The sequence below is a fragment of the Nyctibius grandis genome, chromosome Z (genome assembly GCF_013368605.1).
Source record: "Nyctibius grandis isolate bNycGra1 chromosome Z, bNycGra1.pri, whole genome shotgun sequence".
Taxonomy (NCBI): domain Eukaryota; kingdom Metazoa; phylum Chordata; class Aves; order Nyctibiiformes; family Nyctibiidae; genus Nyctibius; species Nyctibius grandis.
Genome location: NC_090695.1, coordinates 11,691,022 through 11,716,364, shown reverse-complemented (window position 1 = coordinate 11,716,364; position 25,343 = coordinate 11,691,022). Strand labels below are relative to the sequence as shown.

Below are 25,343 nucleotides of genomic sequence, written 5' to 3'. Positions count from 1 at the left end.
AGAAAGTATGATGTTTGGATTAACAATCTGCTGTTTCCAGTGATCCTTATCCGCCACTGATTTAATTGGAGGAGGTCCTGTTAGAGACAGAGTGCCAAGAGGACTGTGGTCTTTCACAGGGAGAGAGGGAGTAAGTAGAGAAGAACAGAGTGAAGCTAAAGCCCAACATTTTCCAGATTATTCTTCTTAACTTGACCTGCTAGGCAGGGGTGGAGCTTTGTCCCCGTAGACTTCCCTGGGGCATGGGGCTGAATGCCACCAGGTAAGCCTGGAAAGGTTCTGCTGATTCTCAGATGAAAGGTTTGAATGAAAGGTTTTCCTTAGCTTTTCCGTGGGGTTTCTTTTCCTCCTACAGGGATTCCTCCTGGCTTCTGGGATGCACAATGGGGAAGATGCACAATTCCCCTCCCCTTTTTGGAGGGGAAGGGCCATTTTGTTCCACCACTCTTCCTGTTTCTGGCGAAGAAAATGTGCAAAGATGGAGGAGGAAGAGAAGCAGCAGCAAGAGGAAGCAGCTTTGTTTGCCTCACAGACTTGCTGGGAAAGAACAACAGGAAAGGGAATCCAAAGGACCAGAAGACTGAATGAGGAACAGGAGAAAATTTAGGAAGATCCTTCCTAAACATCTCCTAAGGTCCCTCTTCTTCTGCCAGCATCAATCCTATAAAAGCTTTCCTAACTCCATCTAGAAGTCCTCCCCGCCTTGGTTACCCTCTTCACACAGCTCCATTTCTTTTTGCAGAAGAGCAGTTCCACATCCAGACAAATAACTTTACTTCACTAAAATTAATTATGCGAAGGAATGTACAATTTTCTATGTCTTGGTGTTACAAAATTTGAGTAATAGTTGTTCTTTTGAGGTTAAAAACTTTGGAAATGATAGTTGGTCCTCTATGTTACTGGAGCTGCTTTGGGAAGTGCTTGCTATTGATGGGGAAAGTAATAGGTTCAAAACTTGCTGTGAGTACTAACATAATTAGAGGATAGTACTAATAATTAGAGGATCTATCTCCTGGCCACGGTGAGAAAGAAAGAAAAACCTTCCAGTGGATTCCAGTGCAGATCTCTGACAGGAAAGAAACCTACCTAAGGATGCTATAAGACAGAATGTGAGCACCTAATATATCAAAAGATGTGATTTGAATGTGGAGTGCATATGCCACTGATGGTTTCCAGGTGTGCAAAGCTGTGGATCAGTATTATGCATTTGAGTGTGGATGACTGTGAGTCTGTTTTGTGTTTGGGCCAGCAAACACGGTGTAACAGAACCGGATTAGTGCCGGATGGATCATCCTTCTTCATAAATCTTCAGAGAAACATATGAAAAACCTGATGTAAACTTTCGAAAAGAAAGTTATAGATTCAGATGTACAAAGTCATCTGGATACCTATGAATCTTACACATACTTGTTTCTCCTGTAAAATGTTTTTAATTTAACAAATCTGCTATAACAGAATAACTTATACCTAAAAATCTAGGTTTTGGTACCTAATTCAAAAGGTAATAGTATCAGTATGACAAATTTAAAATCCTGGTGCTTCAGTAAGCATAGCTGCTGCTGAAAGTCAGACAAAACTTTCATGAAATATTTCCTGGTTTTTGAACCATTTTTCAGAAATCCCTTTAAGCTGTAAAGCACATGAGAAATGCAATATACTTAATGTAAACAGAATCTACAGGACATCTTTAATTAAGAACATAGATTTAGGACTGCTAGTCACTGAGTCAAGTTTTTTGTTGCTGTAGGATACTTTATCAAAAGAATTTTTCAAGCTATGTCTTAAAACTGATGAAGTAGGTTGTTCCCACGACTCCTAATTGAAGATTTTTCCAGGACCTCACCTTTTAGGTAATGAAGGTTAAAAACCTTTCTAATTCCCACTTTAAATTCAGTCACAGTGATTTCCATTTCTTCTTGTATAAACATTTTTCTTTATCTTATACAGCTGTGTTCCCACTTTGAGTTTTGTACCTGAATAGTTTTTAAATCAAGCTTCTTTTTGCTTTATACTCTGTGTTCTTTTGATAATCCCAGCGACTCCTCTCTCCATTGTGCTCATTTTGCATGCATCTTGCCATGAAGGTAGTGACCAGAATATACTCAGTATTCCAGATAATTACATTTCTCTGGCTTTATTTCCTGTCTTGAAGTTACGTCACCTATTATATCCTGGAGCTGAATTAGAGGTGTTTTAGTTTTTTTTTTTCCTTTCTGATGATGACTTCCCATCTCAAAGCAGAAATTGCTGTTAATTTCTAAATGTTTATTTCACATGTGACGAAGAGCTACAAGGAGATAACCAAACATGCCAGTGTTGGCAAGAGCCAATTCACTTTGTTGTTGTGACTTTACAGTACTACAGTGAGACAGGGACATATCACCTTCTTTAGCATTTGTTATATATCTCGATACAAAGTGCTTGGACTTTTTTGTCATTTGTAAATTTCATTGTGTGCATTTTATGGCAATGTCATTCAGAAAAATATCAATTGAGATATGCCCAGTCCTTCAGCAACTTGCATTGCTGTCTCCAGAAATTTCACAATTTTTACAATAATCTTATCCCCTGCTCAACTATCTCACTTCCCTCCTATTAGGAACTCTGTTTTACAGAAGTCCGAAGAGATTAGATCCATTGCACTTCTGTGGCACAAAAAAAAAAAAAAAAAAGAAGAAAATGAGCAATCTTGTGGAAGAAAGATGGAAACCTGTGTTATTCTTTATCTTGTTTTTTTCATGTATTTTTCATTTTGATATATTATGAAGTCTTTACTCTTTCCTTCAAGGTACTTATATCCTTCAGTACAATCAAGATCAAGCTAATGCATTACTAACTGCTTAAATCAATTCCCAAATCTTTTGAAATTGCAGTTTGAAAGGCACTATGATTGCTTTTACCAGTTATAGACTGAGAGATCCCAACTTGAGAGATTTATTAAAAATACTTGCTGTTAGAGCTGTGACTTTATGCCCTAATTATTTCATTATTTTGAGATAAAAATGATATTATTCCCTGACTTTATCTCATTAAATTATTTGAATTTTATTTCTAGTTTAGATACAGACTTTTGTATTTCCATACTGCTCTTCTGCATCACGGGCCTGAGTTCATCATCATCCTTACTGAAAACAGAGGCATAGCATTTGTTGGTTTTGGACCTGGGTCTAGTTTATCTTTAATCTTGACCAAATCTTTCATCTAGAAAGTCACTGCTTTTTATTGGTCTCTGTTTATGTAACTAAAGAAAATGTTACTCTTTCTTTTCAATTTTTCTGCAAGATGTAACTCAGCTGGACTTTGGAAAGTTTCTTCTTTATCCTCTTGCTTCTTGACCTCCACATTTCAGCTTTTTTTTTAATTGCTACAGCAGTAACTGCTAAATACTATCAGTTCAAGATTGTCTGTGGGGTCAATAAGAAGCAATTAGATTATGAAAATACACATTATAGGTTTCACTGAACCTATAATGTCTTTCTTTTAAAAAAGAAATTTCCTTTGTAGAACAATTAAGGTCAAGACCTGGCTAATTTGGGAAGCAATATCGAAAGAGGATTGCTATACACTCCTATCATAGGTGACAGGAAGTCCCCTAGTTTGATTTTGTTATTGATGTCCACAAAATTGTTGCCACTGTTTTGAACTTATGCACATTTCGCACATGATGTTCTTGAACATCTTCCGGTCTTTGAACAGATGGTGCATATCTCAGTTTCTCCCAATTGAACATAACACTGTTTTTGAAAAGTAAATACTGTATTAACTTTAATGAAGCTTGCTGTAGACTTATCAATTTGATATTTTGAAAAAACTTTTTTTTTTTATTTTCTATGCCAGGTGTGCTTTCTTCACTTCTCATAGCAAATACTGAGACAATATGATTGAAAACAAAGCACAGATTTGGTTGATTTGGTTTGAGTTTTTTTTTACAGCTGGCAGCATACATAAGTTTCTTTCTGCTGTAGGTACAAGTACATGAAATTCCTAAAGAAAATGCTATTACATTTCAATTTCTTTCTTTGTTATGTTTTAGTCGGAATTAATGAAACATTTTTACCTGTTTAAAGCAAGCTTCCACCAGATTTGGAGGGAACATATTTCTGTGAAAAAGAAAGAAAATAACATGAGAAATAATAAGACTCTAGTAATATCTTAACTAGGGGCAGAGCTAATAAAAGAATTGATGAGCTAATTTTCAAAGGAATCCTAAGACAAATATGTAGTTATGTATACAGTGAATAGAGCTTTGCATATAGCATTGGCTTGGTTAGCTTTATCAGGACAAAATGTAGTAGGACTGGATAGATCCTGGCAATTGCAATCTCTGTATCAAATATTGTATAGCAGGTCTGGTTATGGAGCAGAATATTAGCTAAATTGCCAAATGAACAAAGCTCTGTGGGTCAGTGCTGACTTTTAATTTTGCATTTATTAATGATTTCTGAATCCAAATTCATAAAGAAGTTGTTAATATTTAAAGCATTTCTACTTCTCAAACAATTTTTGCAGTCACATAGCCTAGCACATCATGACGTTTATCACTCAATTTAGAGTCTTTCAGAAATAAGTATTTCTGAAGTTTGAGTATTCATTAATAATAACACATACACATATATTTATCTATGAGTGTGCATACTTGTTACATATGAGGGTTTGTTTGTTTGCTCTCCAGAATGGTGACATTTCTGAGGGAATTAGAAGCAGCCTAACTGAATAAATCTTGAGGAATCTGAGTGCAAACCTCTTCATGGGTCTTTCTGAAGTCCCCTTTCCTGGCAGCATGACTCTTGGAGGCCTTTCTCCATGTCTCTGGCTTCTCCAAATGGGTTAGTGGAACACAAAATTTTGGTGGCTTTACCTGTGGAAAAGCTCCTGAGTTCAAAACCTCAGCTTCCCTACTCCCTGGAATACATCTGTGACATATTAGCTCTATAAAAGAGGCATTGCAGAGTCTCTGAGCAAGGAGAAAACAAGATTTTATATCTGTGCCCCTCTATTTCAAGCATTTTACTTGCCTGTTCCTGGAATTTATTTCCCATCCATACACTTTAACAAGTTGAGTAGATGCACCCAGATTGGCAGCTACAATTCAAAATTAAGATGAATAGCTAAATCAGGGATTCAAGTGAAGTGAGAAAACTGTTGAAAGTTGGAAGTAAAGGAAAGCAGAGGAATTTGGTAATAAGGATTGTGCTACGGAAGGAGGGGAAAAGACCCATGCAGATAGCAGAACAGAAGTCTTTCTTTTGTGCATGAAAGAAAGAATCTTTCTTTGAATATTAAAAGCAATTTCTTCCCTTGCCACAGCTTGATTTGTAAATAAATCCATGTATTTTGTAGCGTTGCAAAGGTTAGAGATATTGGTATCACATAGGTGAAAGAAATTTGGCTAGTTTATGCAGTCACTGTCTAAAATTCTCTACTTTTTTTTTTCTCATGTGAATCTAAATATTACTGTTGTTGCTATTGGTACAGAAAATGTGCAATATCATAGCCATACCTGATTAAATCAAGAAAGGCATCTGCTGCTGTCACTTGCACAATTTTGCCTTCTCTGTGCATGTTTTCTTTAGTACCTTTCCCAGGGTGGATGATGACCACAATGATTATACCAATCAGTACAGCAATGATCGTAGTACTCATGTAGTAGACTACTGCTCGGACTCCCATCTTCCCTGATGCTTTACTATCCAGGGCAGCAATTCCTAGTAAATTTAAGCAGAAGGACATTCACCTCATACAGTTGTGAGTAAAGAGTATAAACTCAGAATGATGAAAATGATTTTGTGGGACAAGTCTTGATGACCACTACATTTAAAGTTACCCAAGGTAAGTTGGCCCTGTTTTGCAGCTCGTACTGCCCCTGTCTTCCCATCCCACTCCTAATGCTTGTTATTATATAATTTACTATTACAAGAGTTACAACTTTCTGTGCTTTATTAACACTTTGTCAAAAGCAAACATTATTGGTCTGATGCAGTGTGGCACTCCCTGTATTCCAGTGAGAAAATTCATGGTTTTTGACTAGCATAGTTACCATAGTCTGAAAAATGTGCCTTAGAAATGTGCTGCACCAAATTTGTAATTGTAAGAAAGAAAACAGAGTACTCTCAAGTAACATTAATAATGTTTGCTACAATTGATGTGTATGAAGAGTTTTCTTCAATTCCTAATAGAATGACCTCAGTTTACCTCTGTCCCAAGCCTGGGAGTTTAAAACAGATTAAATGCTGTTAGCTTGTTTCAGAAAAACCTTACTATTGTATGAATAAGCATTTAGAGTCTTTTATAAGCTTTGCAAAACCTGTGACATTAATCCTAATTCTTGGCTTGTCTTAATGCATTTGATCTAATGTGAATACTAGGGTGCTCACTATGGTATCTGCTAAAGTGTTTGTTCATCAGATTGCACCAACAGGGCTGCACTGTGTTTTTTAAATGAAGGTGCAGTTCTGCCAGCAAAAGAGCTGAATCTCTGAGAAGCAGTGTTTCATGAGGACTGTCAGAAATGGAAATGTTCTTTCTCTTTCCAAGCAGGTGCAGTTAGTGTTTTTCTCCTTAAAAATGCCCCTTTGCTCCTTCTCCTTAAAATTTCCAGTAGTCATTAATCTCCCCATACTTCATCTGGAAGGCTACACCATCTGTCTCAAAACAGTGCTGATGCTTCTTCTTGGAATCAAGTTTTCAAAGTGCAGAATGAAGAAAGAGGTCAGAAAAAGATCTCTTTGATTTATTATCTCCTCCTATGGACCCCTATATGGCACTGTCTAATCCAGACTTCTGCAGACTGCCCACACAGATCTAGATGCCATCTTTGAACATACAAAATATAATGAAAGTTGACCACCTTCTTCTCTGGGTACCTATCTCAGAGGAGCAAGCATTTAAAACAAGGCAATAGGACTGCATGAATATAAATAATATGGAAACATAAAACTAGAATCATGACCTGGCAAAACTAAATGTTTTCTCAAATCATTATAGATGTATCGTACTTCTGTCTGTCTTCTAAAGGAGGAAATATGTGCTACTGGAGTTAAAGTACTCTAGTCACTGATGTAACTGAGATCAAGGCTGTGTTCCAGGCTCTGATCAAATCTTCAAAGTATAAAACCAATCACATGCTTCATACTTACCCTTTCATTTCTGCTAGTGTTTGCCTGTCCTTTTGGCAGAACACATTAGAGCCAGTAAGATTTGTACCCACAAAATGAATTTCAAAGGGAGATCACTAGATTTGAACCCTGAATTGCTTGATTTACATGTGCCATTGTAGTAGAATAACAAAGTGTTACTGGCACAGTAAGAAACTGAAAATGGAAATCCAACATTTGAAGCACTTGATCCTTCATTTCTCTGCTCAGCTTTTCCATCTGTAAAACTGGATGATAATGCTTATGGTAAGTTTACATTTATGTTTTGAAATTCTGTGAGGAAAATGGTAAATACTACCAAGTAATAAATAGTTTTCTTATCTTTACAAAGAGGAAATAAGTCCTATAGCCCTCTTCTTGGCGGATAGAGGATCAATTATTTTTAGAGTCCTCAAAAGTAATGCAAATATAATTAAAGAATGCATAAACATAAAGTTAATAATTTTTGGAGAATTTCAGATCTGCTACTGAGTTGCACAATGTTTATGTTAGACAGCATTTGTTACAAATATTATTTTTAAAGTATTAGTATGTAACTTGAAACAAAGTATAATTTTAAAAGTGACAAATGAATGCATGCATACTAGTCCAGTCAACTTTATCTTTAATTTTATTTGCTGTTTTATGTTCTTGCTTGCTATTTCTGCAGTAACAACAGCAATGGGCTGTGTATTTTTTCATTTTAGCTAAGATTAGCTTTAAACTTGGTTTACATCCTGAGCATGAAAAGGTTAACCTACATAGTTTGGTAGGAAGGTTTGGAAATGCACAGATGTTAAATCAGTCAGTTCCCATATTCTGCCCTTGCCAAGTAATAGATTGAGGACCAAATACTGAGCACTGTCAGTCTAGAGGGTTCACAGGCATACACGCTCACTGCTTTAACCAAGCTGATCTTTCTTTGTACTCCACCCTTGATACTAGGTTGAGTCTCCTATACTGCAAAAATCACTAGGAGTCAGTGTAGGGCATATCTTACCACTAAAGATTGCTGTGTCGAAGGATTAGAGCTTGCAATCCTATTTCTTTCTTGGACTGATTTTGGGATTGAGTAGTGAACCATGTTCAAGTGATATGTCAGGGAGCAAGAGTCATGCTCTTTCCTCTATAAGCTGCTTTCCAGCTTGGTTTCCTATTATGCACTCCAGCTGTGTCTACACGGCCCCTGTCTGTTGCACAGTCTCATTCCTGCTCTTGCTATCATATAAATGACTTATCAGCTTGAAAATAAGAAACAGCTATTCCTCTCTTCTTGAGCTCTAAGCACTCGTGACGTGTATAGCAGCAAGCATTCAAAGCAGAGGGATGACAGGCCTAAGTATGATCAAAAGCTATATGAGGAGGAAGCCAGTTCTCACCTCAGGAACCCTTACTGGGGAGCTGCTGGGCAGACTTCCCTGCCACTGAATTTAATGGGAACTCAGGGAAATCACAAGAGGGACACTCGGTACCATCCGGGGCTGAAACTGGAAAAACTTCCAGCATACCAACAACAAGAATTATCTAAAAAATATTTTAAAACTGTTTTTAGAACATGAGAAAATGAAGAAGTTTGTTTTCTTTGCATTTTAAGATGTTTACAAGATTTCTTAGAGCTGAATGGGACTCTGGCAGGGTCCTTAATGGAGAAGCAATAAAGTTCGCTCCAAAGCTTTCATGTGTCACAGACCATTGTATCCTCAGTGTGTTCTTTCACAGCCGGGCAGCAAAACCCCATTGTCCCGCGGGAGATGTATGTGCCCCTTCCATCCTGCTTGCTGCTCTCTCCTCCACACGGCTGCTGGCTCCAGCACCTCAGCCTCCTCTCTTCCCCTCCCCTTCCCCAGGGGGCCTGGGAAACTTTGCTGTACCACGGGTCTGCACGCACAGGGATGCCCCGAAGTTGTCAAGGCAACCTGGAGCAGAGCGCCTGTAATTTCTCCCAGCGTGTGCGCGCACAGAACATGAATGGGAATGATTTTTTAAGTATTGATGGGGAGGGATAGAGGCAGGCATGGAGGAAGGGAAAAGAAGAAGGAAGGGGGCAGGCATAAGTCTGTAAAACTGCAAACAAACACAAGACCTTACCCCTGTCCTCTTCCTTCACCTACTCTTTCCCTCTCTTGAGAAGTAAGTGAGGAACCAGTCACACTGTGGGTGAGATAAAGACGTGACAAGTTCTCCAGACTGTCAGGGTGAAAGGCAAAGCACTACCTTGTTCTTTAACAAAGGTGTTAGAGAAGAAATGCAAATATTTTAGGATGTAGGAAAGGCAGCAAGCAAGTAGAGTAATTGCAAGAGGAGGAGAAAGAGAGAGAAAGGATGCAGGAAAAAGGAGAAACAAATCTAGTTAGGGCAACTTGTTAAAAACTCTGAATTGTTAATCTGCTAGTTCTGATTGTTCACCTGACTTGATCATGGTTCTGCAAATTAGCATGAACTAATGATACAGCAGCTTTCCTGAATAGCTACTATACTATGACTGGTTTTGTGTCAATTAATTTTTTTATATTGTACTTATGACTCTAGATTATACAAAATTCTAGAATTTGCAAGTCCAGAGTTGCTTCTATTGTTTTTAATTTTCTTGACATTGAAAGCATGCTGTACATAATCTATGTGTAATCTTGGATCATGCTAGGGCACAGTAACACAGAGGGATTGTACTGTGCTTCTCAGGAAGATCAAAGATGAAAAACACTGAGCACATTCTCTTTAGATAACATTTAAGCCAGTAATAGCTTTGGATCTGCTTGTTCAAGAATAATTCCAAGGAATTATTTTAAAAGCCAAAAAGCAGAGCCTATGCTAAAAAGTCCTACAACTTCAGATCACTTTCTCCCTTTAATTAGCACAACTGCATCAACCGATTTCTTGCAGAACAGTACCATGTCCTCAAGTCATAAGTTATGAACTATTTCAGTCTGAGATTTAAGTTTACGCACATACTTAATTTTCCTGTTACAGTACTTAAGAATTTCTGCCTGTGTTTTTTTTTAGAAAGAAGGAATATACATATTTACACAATTAGATGGAATATGTATATTTACCACAATGGTATGACTGAGGCCCTATTTCTGTGTGTAAAACCCTAGTCAGCAAAGTGTTCTTGTACTTATATTTGTCCTTAACATTAATCACTAACTAACATAATTGGCCAAATCAGGGGCCCATAACTAGCAGTTTTTAAATGGGATCTTTTTCTTTACACTCAACAGTAAGTAGTATGCCACTGAAGAACTGGGCAAGTAGCAAGATTCATTTTCTTTTGCTTTTCCTAAAAAAAACAGTCACAACTTAGGACTGATCCTAGTACCTTCAGTGATTTTATAATTTTTCAGAGGAAGCGAGACTCTGTCATGGCGGGGAGGGGGTGTGCATGTAAGTATATGCATGTATATAATTTCAGTTTGAAAACAGTTAAAATGCTCAGCTTCTGCTTTTCACGTTGAAGGTCCTTGTTTCTGAAATCTTTTTGCTGCCCTTTAAAAACTTGGAAAAAATAAGAAGTTTATGTGTTTGCTTGCCTACACTAAAATTCTTGTGTTTATAACAAGAAAATCTATCATTTTTCCCACAATATTTTTAACTTTTTGTTTCTTTAAAATTGTTTTTGATGCATAATGATGAAAAATTTAAATGTAGAATAGAATAGTTCAGTTGGAAGGGACCTACAACGATCATCTAGTCCAACTGCCTGACAACTTCAGAGATGACTAAAAATTAAAGCACGTTATTAAGCGCACTGTCCCAATGCCTCTTAAACACCGACAGGCCTGGGGCATCGACCACCTCTCTAGGAAGCCTGTTGCAGGGTTTGACCACCCTCACGGTACAGAAATGCTTCCGAATGTCCAGTCTAAACCTCCCCTGGCCCAGCTTTGAACCATTCCCACGTGTCCTATCACTGGGTACCAGGGAGAAGAGACCAGCACCTCTCTCTCCACCTCCCATCCTCAGGAAGCTGTAGAGAGCCATGAGGTGGCCCCTCAGCCTCCTTTTCTCCAACCTAGACAAACCCAGGGTCCTTAGCCGCTCCACATAGGATAGTAGTAATTCTGCTCAGTACAAGAGGAAACGCAGTTTCGGAGCCGTGGTGCGGGCACTTGGCTGAGGAGCCAGTGGCGTGAGACTACCATCTGTGGGCATATGGCAGAACGCCTCTATGTCAGAATCCAGCTGAGACGTAGTGATATGTTGTTGCAGATACACAAAATGATGAACCAGTTCTGAATGACTGTGTAGAGCAAACTGCATTCAGGTCCTCATGCATATTGACTACTGGAAATAAAAAAGAGAGGATTTCTGTGATCATTAGTAATTCTTTCCTTATTCAACATATTAGAACTGAATTGATGGCACTTCCTTGCTAATGTAGATTTTTATATAAATTTCCCTTAGATGTTTTGGACTCAGTCTTTAAAAACAAAGCATTATGAACAGAGCATCTTTTTATTGCTAGTTATTTTCCTGTTTATTTTTTGTAGTCTCTTCATTAGGAAACTTCAGCTGCTTGTTAAGGACTTCTATGGTGGAACAGCAATAATGGCAACTGTTGACTCAGGAGTGTTGCCCTAATTTTGTTTCTTTAAGGTTGTCTGGCACTCTCCTAATGAAGCAGTCTTAAATGGGCTACTCCCAACCCCCTACATCCACTAAGCACTGTGTGATGAGTAAACTCTCAGTGTGACACCATGAGAACAATCCCTTTTGTGTATGTTGATGAGGGTTTGTGGAAATGAATAACACTGTGCAAGGCCACAGTAAAATATGCTGACAGAAAAAAAAATCTAAGGAAAAGCAATAGTTAGGGAAAGACAGTGGAAGTATTGCCTGAGTTTAATTAACATGATTAAGCTCTAGAGCTTTATTCTGATAGCTGCTGAGCATGTCCTGAGTGGTGCTGAGCATTCCCAGAAAACAAAAGTTAAATAATATTTAAAGCTTTGACAGCTGAGCCCTTCACAAAATCAGATCCAAACTCTGATTAATATTTTTAATAGCAGTAGCAGTAAAAGAACAAAATTGCAAAGAAAAAAACCTAAACAATATTTTCAAAAAACTGTATACATTGGTGAAGTTAACTAATATTAAATCAATACAGCTAATGACTTCCTGAAGCTACATAAAATACATGCCTGAAATATAGGTCTGTATGCCTTTTTGCAAAAACTGATAGGACAAGCTGCCCCCAAATCTCAGTTTAACTTATCCTTATTTGAAGATGGAAATTTAAATAATGAAATTAGATATTTTATTAGTTTTTCGAGGTCCATTAAGAACATTGGAAAAATATCTCACAGGAGAATTAGTAATTGTATTTGATCCAAAATTACATGACCGTGATCAAGCCAAGCTGACTAATGAAACCCATGGCTGGGGTACAGTAACACAATTCATTGAGCCAATTAAATGGCTAAGAGTGGCTCCTAAAGGAGCAGACCTGCCCCCACAGCTTTGCAGTCCTGCCCCATTCCTTGCCACTGGAAAACTATTAACTCTGGGTTTTGTAAGGTTAGTTCTTCTGCCAGTTTGTCATTCTGAACAACCTCAGAATTGTGTCATGTGAATGCCAGAACTTGTACAAGGGGAGCAGGATAGCATATCTGGGGGCAGAAAACTAGCATTTTGGCAGCAGTTTGCCATTACTTCATGTTGGCTGTATTGTTAAACTGCATCCTTTGCTCTTTGGTGGCAGCGAAAGCAAGTTAAGCATTCCTCACTTCCCCCTGCTTATTTTTAAGCTGGCTCTGTTCTCACCAGATAGCTGAGCAAACACCATCCACCATTTGATGACAAGGAAAAAACAAGGATGTGTGAAAGAGCACCTGGGCTCAGAAGAGCTCTGGAGGGCCACAGCTACTCAAACGAGTACTGCCTTCAAAAAAAAATCAGCGTAAAAATATACCCATGTGAAGATACACACATGTTCGTGTTACATGTAAGAAAAAAATCTCACTGCATGAGTGAATCAGAGAAATCACAGACTTTAACAGAAAGGTGGGACTTAATGTGTAGAAGAGTCCACAAAAGCACTTAAATAAAGAGATGTAGCTTTCTTTGTGGATTCTCCACTACTACAGTGAGGAGAAAGGTTGTATATGATGAAAAAATACCTTTTCTAGAGGACGCTAACCTAACACTGCCATATGTACTTATTCCTGTTATTCATAGAGCACTTGTTTTGAAGTATACCTGAATGTGGATGCTGGATACCCCTCAGTCATTCTGAAGGCTTTTGCAAGTGCAAAAGGAATACAAACTGAACATTGTACTCTTTCTGTCGGTCCCATATTTCTTGACAGAAACAGGGTAAAAACATGGTAGCAAATAGGTGTAATGTGTGCTAGCTTCAAATGTATTTCCTCTATCTCTTTCTAACTCTTGTTAAGGGAAAATATTTTGTAACTGACCATATTTTTTCATCCTTCATCCTCTTGGCTGCAAACACATGCTCTTCCAGCCACAGTTTAGTCATTAGAAGGAAAATGTTTGTGAAACCATGGTAAGATAATGTCAGAACATCACTGACTGGTATAAATGGTAGAGAACCAAATAATCTCTAGTGGCTTTACAGTGATTTTTATCTTTCAGTTAACCATGAATAATGAAAGACCATTTTGTTGTTATTCATCACTGATACTGCTCTTTCAGTGGAATAACTTCACTTTATGAAACTCTGCTTGGTTTCAGTGCATCAAGATTAGTTGTTATCTTACAGAAAATTAAGAGCATAATCTATGCTGGAAAGTATTTCCTAGGCCATCAAGTATAGCATTCTGAAACAGCAGGCAAATATATTATGTAGTCTAGATTAGAAATGTATTGAGCTTGAGGTTCAAATCAGTTGTTATTTTTACTCTAACTGTTTTCATGGTAAGGGTATTCTACAGCCTTTCTCACTTCTTACTTTGCTTGTTTCCATGCACACATAACTTGATTTTTCTTCCTGTAAAATTCTTCTCTGTATCAGGACAGTGTCACTCAGTGACGGCAGTGTAGGATTCCATAAACCACCCCAGACTATACTTGTTGCTAAATAATTTATAGATACCAAAGTATTACACCTCCCAGTAAAATGAAATTTGTAAATATGGTACACTTAGATGCTGCATTTATTGAGTGTCAGCAATATTTGCATTACTACAGGACACCTCTTGCAGTAATATACTCTCCTGTTCTGAAAAGTATAGTTGATTTAGTTTTCAGGTTTGCAAGATAACAGAATACATTTGGAGAACTAGTAGGAAAGTACATTTCCTGAAACTCACATCTGCCTGAGAAGGACCTTGCTGTGGGGCTGTTTAGATACCCATTTAACTCTTCGCATTATTCCATCTTTTGCTCACAGTATTGGAATGTGCCAAACAATATGCTTTTTGAAGGGAAACTAGGGAGTAATTTATCTTCTTTATGTGTGTTAAGCAGAGCAGGAGGGAGAGGCAAGCAGGGATTCACAGCAAGCCATGGAGCAGTGATTAGTAACAGCTGACAGCCTCAAACCAAGAGACTTTTCTTTGGTTACCTCATTGTAATAACAGAGTACAAAGGACTGACTGTCTTCAAGCCAAGAATCAGAGACCCAGGAACACAGAAAATAGCAGCTCACAGTTTTTTTTTGTAACAAAACACTGTTGCTACCTGCACAGTGCAATTCTAAAAAGACATCCTTTTATGTCCAGACATTTGGACTAAACTTTCCTGGAAATGCAATTCTTCTGTTGAGCATAAAGCTGCTTATTTTCTGTATCAGGAGTGAAAAAATGAGCACATTTGCTTAAGAAAAACCATAATGTAACATGGTAAATTATTTCAGTTTAATTAGGAAAAAAGTTCATTGTGGTATCTGATAAGCCAAAGCACATTAAGTTAGCTTGAATCCTACAGGACATGTTGTTACAAGACTGAAATAAATATGCTAGTAGTTGTAAGACTTCTACTGAAGCAGCTATTCCCCAAGGATGAAAATATTACTTTTCACTTATTCTGAACATATTGCCAAAAGTATCTACTTTAAACATGAAACGCACCGCATCCTGGCAAGATACCACTGATAAAGATACCTTTGCCTTCTGGATGGTGTTAAGCACATTACTTAGTGGTCCATAAAAATCCATAATACAATTTCTTAAAATACATGTGGAAGCTTTTAATCTGCTAAATGCTGGTCTGAGTTTTGGCATACTGTGCCTGGAGTCCTTCAAAGACGTGTTTTTGTATGTGCTGTGCTTATTAAACAACCTTCCACAAATATACAGTGCTTCTGTTATCTGATTGGCTGTATACCATGTGATGAAGCTGTAAACTATTTACTATGCTAAATCAGTCCTGATCTACTTTAGCTGCTACTGAAAAAACACTATGACATACTTAAGAATACAGATGTGAGATTAGTGGTATCCTTAAAGGAACAGTAGCTAGTAATGCAGTCTAATGTAAAAATGCATTTGCTTTTGCATCTTCAGTATGTAACAGATCTCTGAAGAGACACTTCTGTTGAATTGCTAGAAAAATGAAGTAAGCATAATTCTAGTCAGAGATGTGCAAGATTTAAAGACTACAAAATTAAGGTTGCCTGTCTAAAAAAAGATAGAGACACATCTCTCTCTGTGTGCAAAATGACATGGGATTTGGGGTGTGGGATTGTATTGATCTGTAACTTTTCACAGCTCTATGCTGGAGGCATCACCTTCTCACTCAAAATGTAATCCAGTATTGTTGGTCAGCCAGTTCTTGTCTTCTTCACTAAAAATGCCAATAGCAGAGTCTATTGCAGTGATAGTGTCTTTTATTCAGATGATTGTCCACTAGGATCTGACACTAGTTAAGTTAATTTTATAGAGTTCATGCGGCAGCCATCATTTGGAAAGAAGCTTTGCCCAGTTGGATTTGACTCAACTAAGATTTGAACTAATGGTAGTGTGTTACTAATGCATCTGGTAGCAACCTGGCCTTTGGATTTCTACTTGGAATTTTAATTTTAGCACAATTTTTAAACTCCTGAGATCATCTTTCTTTGCTAATTCAGCAATGTTAAGGTAATTTGGAAAAGAACAGTGTGACATTGCCTTTAGATACGTTCAACAAGACTTGATTTTTCTGAGTAATCTGAAGTGACTCTAGTAACTGCCCACTCACTAAAGAATCGCACATATTTTTTGTTGTTGCAGTAGCTCCTATCTATCCTTGTACCAGGTTCACTAATAATGAAAATTGCTCTGTCTTTTTTTTTTCTTTTAAGAAATCTTCTCAGTGACACAACACTGATTGGTGCCTCTGTGTCCAACTTAAAAGTGATACATTTTCATTTTGCTTTCAAGCTAGCAGTTCATTCATCTGCTGCAGTTTTATCCATTGATCTTCTAGCGAATTTATCTGAGCTGCTCATGAAGCTGTCGCTTTCCTTTTTGTCTATGTTACACACACCCTGCTGGTGTTTACATGTTCTTGTGGTCCTTTTAGTTTATTGCATTTCTTCCCATGGGCCAAGCATTTTTTCAGTTTGTACTATTTTGCAACAATATGTGTGCTTCCAAGGGCTGTTCTTGATGGATTCGCACTTTGCTGACTTTTCTGCTCTCACATCTCAAGTATAATTTTAATTTCTGCCGAGTTGTAGTGCTATCTGCATTCACATGAAGCAACATAAATCACTTTGAATGCAGCACTATGCTGCTGTTGCTATCCTGCTCCCCATATTGATATAAAATTAGCTCAGTTATCTATCTACCACAGTGAAGTCAGCAATGTCGACATAACATCTTCTCAATCTGGGGAGGTTTGTCCTCAAACACATTACCCCAATATAGTATTGACTTTGGTGCAGGACCTAGTATAGTGGGGCATCAGTCCTTCTGATAGTTCAGGTACAAATAAGGTGCACCACTACATAGTATTAAATATCCGTGTCAAAAGGAAATGCATGGAACTCCTTCATGTCTCTAAGTAATTATTCGCATTAGAAATTGCAGAACAGTAACTAATTTGGCAATAGAGAGTAGTTTTATATTCTCATTTTTCAAAGAATCATATTACCTTGGATTTGCTAAGAAAAATTCTGCATATGAAGTTGTATATGGCATCAAAAAATGAATCTTAATAAAGAATCTAGAAACAACCTGAGATTTCCTTTATCAAATACGGTAAAGTCTATTTAAAGAGTATGGGATCTGATGCAGACATAATTTGAAAAAATTTGTATAGACATTTAAAAATTTATGAACAAGCAGCCTTTTAAAACACCACTTATAATCTATAAGTTAATATCTTAATAATAAATAAGAATATCCTAATGGATAACATCATAAGCATTTTTCCATTTTTTTATGGGCCATCGGAGTAAATAGTAATTTAATTACACCCTAAACCCCTCCCAAGAATTTAATGAGTAACAATCAAATCAACTTTAGGAAAAAAATGCTTCCTATTTGTGAGTTTAAGGTCCTTTGGTAATATGCCGTATGCTTACTAAGGAGTCATTACTTTAGCTGCAATTAGTCTGTTACATTTTAAATTGTCATTATAATTTGAGATTTTTTTCACAATTTACTAATGATGTTAAGGCTGTTTTGAGAACTCATTACGAAAGTGTGGAATTGGAGTTTCATGTGAACAGGCTTTTGTTTTCCCTCTTTTCTCTCCTTTGTCTCGGTGACCTCTTGAACTTTGGGTCACCGATTCAGTTACAGCCTTGCAACATCAAAGCTGTACATATTTTGCTTTGTGTTTCTCCAGCTTACAGGCTTGTAGGAGGCAATGGAAAGAAGTTAAGACTTCCTCTGGAATGTCTGACAGTAGCAATCAGTGCTTTTTAATAATATGTTCAACTCTTTTCCAGGATGTTACAGTGCTAAGTACGGCTGAAAAATAGATTTTGGCTTCCACAATTCAAGTGTCACACAGTTGCCATCTGGGCATCATCTGCTAGCAGGCAGGATTGAGGATATGAATTTCTATGAGATGTCTGAGGTACCAAAGAAAATATCAGATGATTTTAAACTAAACAGATGAAAGAGGCTTTTTTTCAGATCACTGTTGTTATTGGACTGTGATGTTCTGCAGAACAGAAAAGAAGCCTATTTACTTTTTAATGAACTATTAAACATCCCATCTTGAATTTGAAAGCTTTATTTTCTCTATGGATGCAGGCCCTTTTCATGGCTTCATTAGCCTTGAGACAGATATTAGCCAGGCTTAGTAAGCTGATGTTCTTTAACTTTGTTTTCGGGGTTTGGGGAGTTAAGACATACTGCAATTGGAAATATTGGACAAAGCTGATTTTCAGTGTAAGAATGTATTCGTTAATGAAATAGCCATTCATTAGGTGAACTCTTGACCAAACCTATTTTTTCTTTAGCTCTGAAAAGAAATTACATTCACTGAAGAATCTCTGATATTATCTAAGTATTCAGATCTAAGTTAGAAGTGGGCGGTGGAATGGCAAAATAAAGTAAGTATTTAGCTTTGCATACGAGTAAAGAGAAAATAAGAGAGCTGTTTATGAAGGAAAGAATCAGCATCAGTATGTTAATTCTAGACCAAATAGTGTACTTCTAGTACTATGCTGTATTATTCTTTTTCTTAATTACCACCTGTAAGGAGCTGGTCACAGAATCACAGAATCACAGAATGTTAGGGATTGGAAGGGACCTCGAAAGATCATCTAGTCCAATCCCCCTGCCGGAGCAGGATTGCCTAGACCATATCACACAGGAACGCGTCCAGGAGGGTTTTGAATGTCTCCAGAGAAGGAGACTCCACAACCTCTCTGGGCAGCCTGTTCCAGTGTTCGGTCACCCTCACCGTAAAGAAGTTTTTCCTCATATTTATGCAGAACCTCCTGTGTTCCAGCTTGCACCCATTGCCCCTTGTCCTGTGAAGGGATGTCACTGAGAAGAGCTGGTGGTACAGTTGTCTGAGGATGAAAAGGTGTAATTATCTGAAGTTAGTTCTCTTTAAGCATATAATTATTAAAAACTGAAGCCTGATCCTGAAAATGTGCTTAACTGAGGCATCTAAATAAATGTTTGTGTTAACGTACTTAGTCCAAAAAACTCTTCATAACTTGTGACACGCTTGAAGCCCTTCAAACTCTTCAGTGAAGTAGAGAAAATGAACATTGCTTAAAGTTAAATACCAGATCTGATAACTCTTAACTGCTCAGTAATTACAAGTCATGCTCTCCAAATACTGGAATAACCTAAAACTCAATATTTTTTTCAAGTAAGTGCTCTTTGTTATGTGACTCTTGAGTTTTCAGAATATAGTCAGGATCTATTTTTGAGCTTTTCTTCACAACCAGGGGGCCAGGAATTTAATATGCTTTGATACTTGACTTCCAGAGATGATGGGTCTTTAAGAATAACATTAAGATCTGAAAGCTTCTGTTGGCATGGGAGTTGAGCACTCAACTGTTTTCCTTATTTGCATGTTTCTTACTCAGTATTAGAACTGAATTGCTATTCAATTGTGTGAAACTGTAAAGAATTTTATCTTTTCACTTCCCACATGATATGGCCCCATAAATAATGAGACTTTTTTGTGCACAAGTCTTTCTGTATCCTAGTAGCTTTTACTTCTTTTTGTAGATCAACATTGACATATCTGGTTTTGATATGCTCCTGCAGAGAAAAAGGTCCTTTCAAGATACTATCAATAGAAAGAATACATGGAACTTTTGTATCTGGTAAGCCAAGGAACCAAAATTTAAGAGCTTGCCACCCCAGGTGCTTTTCTTGCCTTTTTGCTAGATATAACTTGTCTTCTCAATAGCAGGAACTGAAAGCTTGTGGTGTACTGAACTGCGCTGTTTTGCTAAGTGTACAAACCTCTGAGGAATCTGTGTACTGATTGCACGTCTCTCTTTCAGACGGAAATGCCATGCTCTACAATGATGAGCTCTTGGCCAAGATCAGAAGTGCTAAATATACAAAATTGTTGACCTGAGAAACACTGAGACAGGCCACTCAAGAAAGGCCAACCTTGAGAAGAAGTAGGGGCCTGTAGGAATTTATTTTCCCCATTTCTCAAATTCAGATGGCACTTGCTACCTTCATGAGGTACGCAGATGGGATTTTCGGTAAATTGAATTAACTTCACTGTGGTATCAGTGGCATCATCCAGTTAAACCTGGGAAGATCAAGTCCTAGAGAGAATCAAAGGAAACGGCCCTTGTGTAAATGGGGAAAAGTGTCATCCAGGTGGCCCAAGTGAAATATCTGAGGCAGTGCCAAAAGTGATGCTTTCTAAAATAAGCCATCACCATAAAACCCAGTTATTTCTGGGACTGGTGGTATGTTACAAGAGTTTTGCATCACACTTCAGCAGTATAACAGCACCCTGGACTCACTTGCATGAAGAAAAGCAGATCAGACTGTGTGAGCCTGAGAAAGTTCACATCGAGAGACTTTCCACCAAATTAAAACAGGCTGGCAATTCTGTAAGGAGATTCTAGGTTTCAGCAAACATTTTGTCATGTTCACAGCTGCCTCAGGCACTCATCTGGCGATAACATCACACAAAGAAATGAGGAAAAGGTATTTTACCCTGTGCCAGCCACACCTCTGTGAAAAGTTAGCAACTATGAAAAGGAACTATGATGAAATTGGAAAACAATTCCTAGCAACCAGACAAGCTCTTAAATATTTCCAGTGATATCTTTGGAGATACTCTCCATGCCATATGCAACAGCATTGTTTATTTTTTGTTGCATTCATTTCTTAAGGTCTGAACTGGAGGATGTAGAATGTATTCAGAAACAGCCTGGAAGAGAAAGTAAGGAAAAAAAAAATGCACTAACAGGAGTGTCTGGATGAAAGGAATTGTAGCTGATGCAGGATATGCTATCTGACTCTCTAACATGCAGCTCAGATCCCAGATGTTACTGATCCTTATCTGTAGTCTCAACAAATCTTTAGAGATTTCTGTCCTGAGTGTCTCTGTTTTCTCCTTCTTATCCTCCATCACCAGTGAAAGCTGTGTCATGCAGCTGGATACCAGGATGAACAATTAGCTGGGCAGCCTTCCTCCTCCTCCGGAGAATCCACTACCTTACTGGAACCCAGTCCCAAGGCTTGAGTCCTGTAGCTCTTGTGGTGCACAGTGACTTTCCTTGTTCTCCATTGCTCAGAACTCAGGTGGGGCATCTAGCAGTGCTATCAAGAGACAAGTATTCTGTATCTCTGCCTCCAGTAATGATGATAATGATGTATCTGCCTTATAGAAGTTTATAATCCAAATCCAGGACTGAAGGACAGCATGTGGCAGATACAGCAATTAATTTTGAGAATTAAAGGGAAATAATATATCATAGGTCAACAACTGCCTATTATCAAAACATGGAAAAAAAATCAGGGGTGCAAACAAGGGTAGAGGAATGATGATGGTATTACACTCTCCTGTTTCTGAAAGATGACAACCTTTTGTGTGTAGTTTGGTCTGCAGTTGGTCCTTCTGCAATGATCTGTGTAGCTGATGCAGTGATTCAGAACTACTTTTTGTCTGTCAGATTTTACAGCATTGATGAAAGGATGATACGTGTTACTTCTGCTGGTGTGCAAGAACTCCCAGTAATGTTGCTGGAGTCCCCAAAACGCTGCATCAGGAACTTTCTTGATTAGAATCTTCTGATCTTCATGGGCAGTTATAGCAAAGACAAACTGACGAGGAACTGACTATCTCTGGGTGTAACTTTTCTTCACAAGTTTTCAGGCTGTTCTTTGTCATACTTTGATACAGCTCTTATACTGTTGTTTTTTGTCAACTTCCCAAGAGTGGCATAATTAAGAGCTGCTGATATTGTTGTGCATTGTTCTTTCCTTCTTTCTTGACATATGGTTTGTCTTACCTTTTTTATTTTTAAGTCTAATTTCATGTCAATGGAGTGAATTTACATTTGTTGAAGGTGAGATGATTCTCAGACCCTGGAAGAGTTTTTCCTTTTTTTTTTTGAACTGGCTGCTGAAAGAGCTATATGTGTCAGAAAGCTGAAACTATTGATAGGAAACATCGCCTTAGAGCAATGGGTAGGTGAAATCTTAACAGGTGAAAACAGAGAGGCCCCTTAAATTTGGTACAAAATTCTATGGAGTGCAACAACAACATAAACCTGTGGGAAATTAGTTAGCCCGATGGTCAGCCAACCCACTTCTTTGTCTTCAGCTCTACCTGACAACAGATTCTTACTGAAAGACTATGAGAAACAGAAAAATGTAGCATTCACTGCCCTTCCTTGCCCTCCCTGCATCTAGCCACCAGTGGGGACTAGGGCCTTCATAAATTGCTACTTCCCCAAATTTAATAGTCAATGATGGCTGTAGCTGTGAACTCTCTAGTTTCATTTTGAAACTATTAACATCTGGCTTGTGGCACTGTACAATGCAATTTAATTGTGTGCTATGTGAAAAGTACTTTTCTTTATTATAAATGTGCTCCCTAGTTATTTCATTGGACACCCCATATTTCCTCTATTATGAAAAATAATGATGAGCTATAATAATAAGTTGTTACTCCATCTAAGCCTCTACTAATGATTCATGATTTCTACGGACTTTTATGGTGATCTTCCATGGTTCTATCTTTTTCAAGCCAAAAAGTCGTAGTCTGTTTAATCCCTCCTTGCATTTCACTAGAACTGCATTCCACTAACAAGCCCTGTCTCCTTCTCCGGACTGTTCACAGTGAGTTTGAGAACTCTTGCCTGTGTACTAATGGCCAACTGAGAGCTTGTGATTAGGTGTAGTATAGGTGTAGCATGTTCCCCTTTAATTATTGAAAACATCATTCTTTACAGTTTCCGTCTTCAATATCCTGAATAAAATGCTTGATCTCAGTGTCCTAATTCCCAAAATGCTGAGAAGACTTGGTTTTGCATTTTGGACTTTTTGCTGTACAAAACACAAAATGAAGTCTTTTCCATTTACAATCTAATGTAGCTAATTTTACATTTTGTAGTATTTTTCAGTTTTTTAATTTTCCTGTGTGCTGGTTTTCTGTAACCAATTCGTACCTGTTTGTATTAAACTCAGAAATTTGTTTTGAGTTGTCCCTAAGATATTTTTAGTCCTTCTGCCTTTAGTTAAAATAGAAATGTTAATAAAGAGAGAGTGTGGATTTACAACGGTCCATCAGTGCTCAGGCAAGATGCCTTAACTCTTACATGTTCTTCCAAATAGTTTTTGCTTTTTGTTTTGTCAGTGACTGGCCTGTCAACAAGCGAAGTCTTGATGTTATGCACTTGAACCAAGATGAAAAACAAAACTAAGTCTTTGTGGATGGAAGGTTGTTACATTTTATCAGCTCAGTCAGAATCTTATGCAGAATGCAAACTGAATAACAGTGTGTAACAACCTGTTATTTAATACTTTGTGAAACAACTAAAAGCAGTGGTCCACTAAGAAAAGGTATATTTTGCAATGAAATTTAAATCAGCCTTTAATTAAGGGCTTCTAGCAAACTTGAATTATTTTAGAGGGGTTCTTTGCTGTCTTTAATTATTGCAGACTTTGTTCTTGAACACCCTTGCTGTTTGTGCATTATTGCTTGCAGAGACTAAGACTTCAAACACTACACTGCTGCATACTTTCTGCTTTTGGATGCTGTACATCATGCTTAGGTTTTCTCTTTTAAGGTATAATCAAATTTCATTTTTTACAGTTTGTCATTATATGCAGGAATTTCATCTCTGTTCTTACTGCATTTTAATTTTTAGTGGGATCTGTGCTCACTTAGAATTGTTCTCTCAGGCTCTTGTGAAGATAGATTGCTGTGTATTTCCTATTGCAAAATTGTTTCAGAAATGGTTCAGAAGTGAGATGTGTTTCATTTTATTATCCTTCCTGTAGCTCCTTGCTTTTAGTATTTGCATAGATTAAGATATATAGCACTTTCTGAGTAAGAGTTTCCACCCAAAGTTGTATTTATTGTACAAATATGTATGACATTTCATTATGATTTTCTAACATCCATGCCTTGCACAATGCATTCTGACTTCCAGCTTGGTACAGTTTGTTTCCTCTTGGAGCACTGTCTGTGCAAAAACTTGTTCAGGAAACATTCAGGAAATCATAGTTAAATTGATTGCCAACACACATTGAATTTGCACATAGTTCTTTTTGTGTGTTGACTTGAAAATTTATGTTTCTAGGTGCTGAATAGTTTTCAACCTACCTTTTTTTTCTTATTCATTTTCCAAAATGTAGCTGCATGCTACTTAAAACTCTTTTTTTTAACTTTTAAAAGCTTTTTTCCAAAATACTTTAGAATTACGTGACATAATTATTAAACTTATCATGCCCACATTCCCTTAAAGACTGGGGAGGGAACAGTATAAGAAGATTCCAATTTTTTCATCTTTGAGTGCCTGTCTAAATAATGGTTATTAGAGCCTATATGCCAGACTTAATACACATTTGTTTTATACAGTAATACAGGTAGTGAAGAGCAGGTGTTTAAAGTAATTATGTGTATAAAGTTTCATGTTTATATATTTTTAGCTGCTATTGGTTTGAATCTACCATACAGATGCTAGCTTGAGTTGAAATTGTTGCAGAACCTGGATCAACACTAGTAATAATTCTTTGGTTGTTTCTTTCTCCTTATAGGAAATCCATTTACAAGATGACTGGATCTTTACAAACTTAGTAACTTGCATGCCCACATTTTTAGCCAGTCTTGGGTTCGGAGACACACAAATCAAAGCATGAGTTTTCCTTTATTTGTGGAAAAAAGTATTTGGATGATCAAATTAAATAGCACTGTCGTCCAGTTATGCAAATTGCATAAGTAAATACCTATATGAACGCATAAACTGATGTGTGCATGAAATGTAGAAGCGCATAAAATTAAAGCTGCCATGCAATTCAGCTTTTACAACATTGATATGCTTATATAGTATTGGGTGGGGGAGAAAGAGGGAAGAGTTACCTAAAAAGGAAAGTAAGTTACTTTTTAAAAAACATTTTATGTATTAAAAGAAAGACATAAGTAAAAAAATAGCACACTCTTAGGATGTTCATGGATTGGTGACTCATAGCAGGCTTACCACTGTAGGAGATATCTATAGAGTTCCTCCGTAGAAAGCTTCCAGTACAAATATACAGGCAGCTCAAATACGCTGGCAATCCAAAAGGTGCTTCACTCATAGAGAATCTGTCAGTTCTCTTCTTTTGCCTATAACTAGAGATCCTATCCTGAACTCAGTATAAAACTTTC

General features: G+C 37.4%; 1 protein-coding gene across 4 annotated transcripts in view; it reads right to left on the bottom strand.

Moving 5' to 3' along the window:
* Nucleotides 1-25,343, bottom strand: part of SLC1A3 (solute carrier family 1 member 3) — a 61,659-nt gene that overhangs the window by 13,285 nt on the left and 23,031 nt on the right. For 3 of the 4 annotated variants that reach the window (XM_068422381.1, XM_068422383.1, XM_068422384.1), the window contains 2 exons: nt 5,501-5,705; nt 4,058-4,100 (listed from right to left, as the gene is read on the bottom strand). In XM_068422381.1, the coding sequence (XP_068278482.1) occupies nt 4,058-4,100; nt 5,501-5,705 (248 nt within the window). The remainder of the gene's footprint in view (nt 1-4,057; nt 4,101-5,500; nt 5,706-25,343) is intronic. The other variant, XM_068422385.1, reaches the window with a different exon arrangement.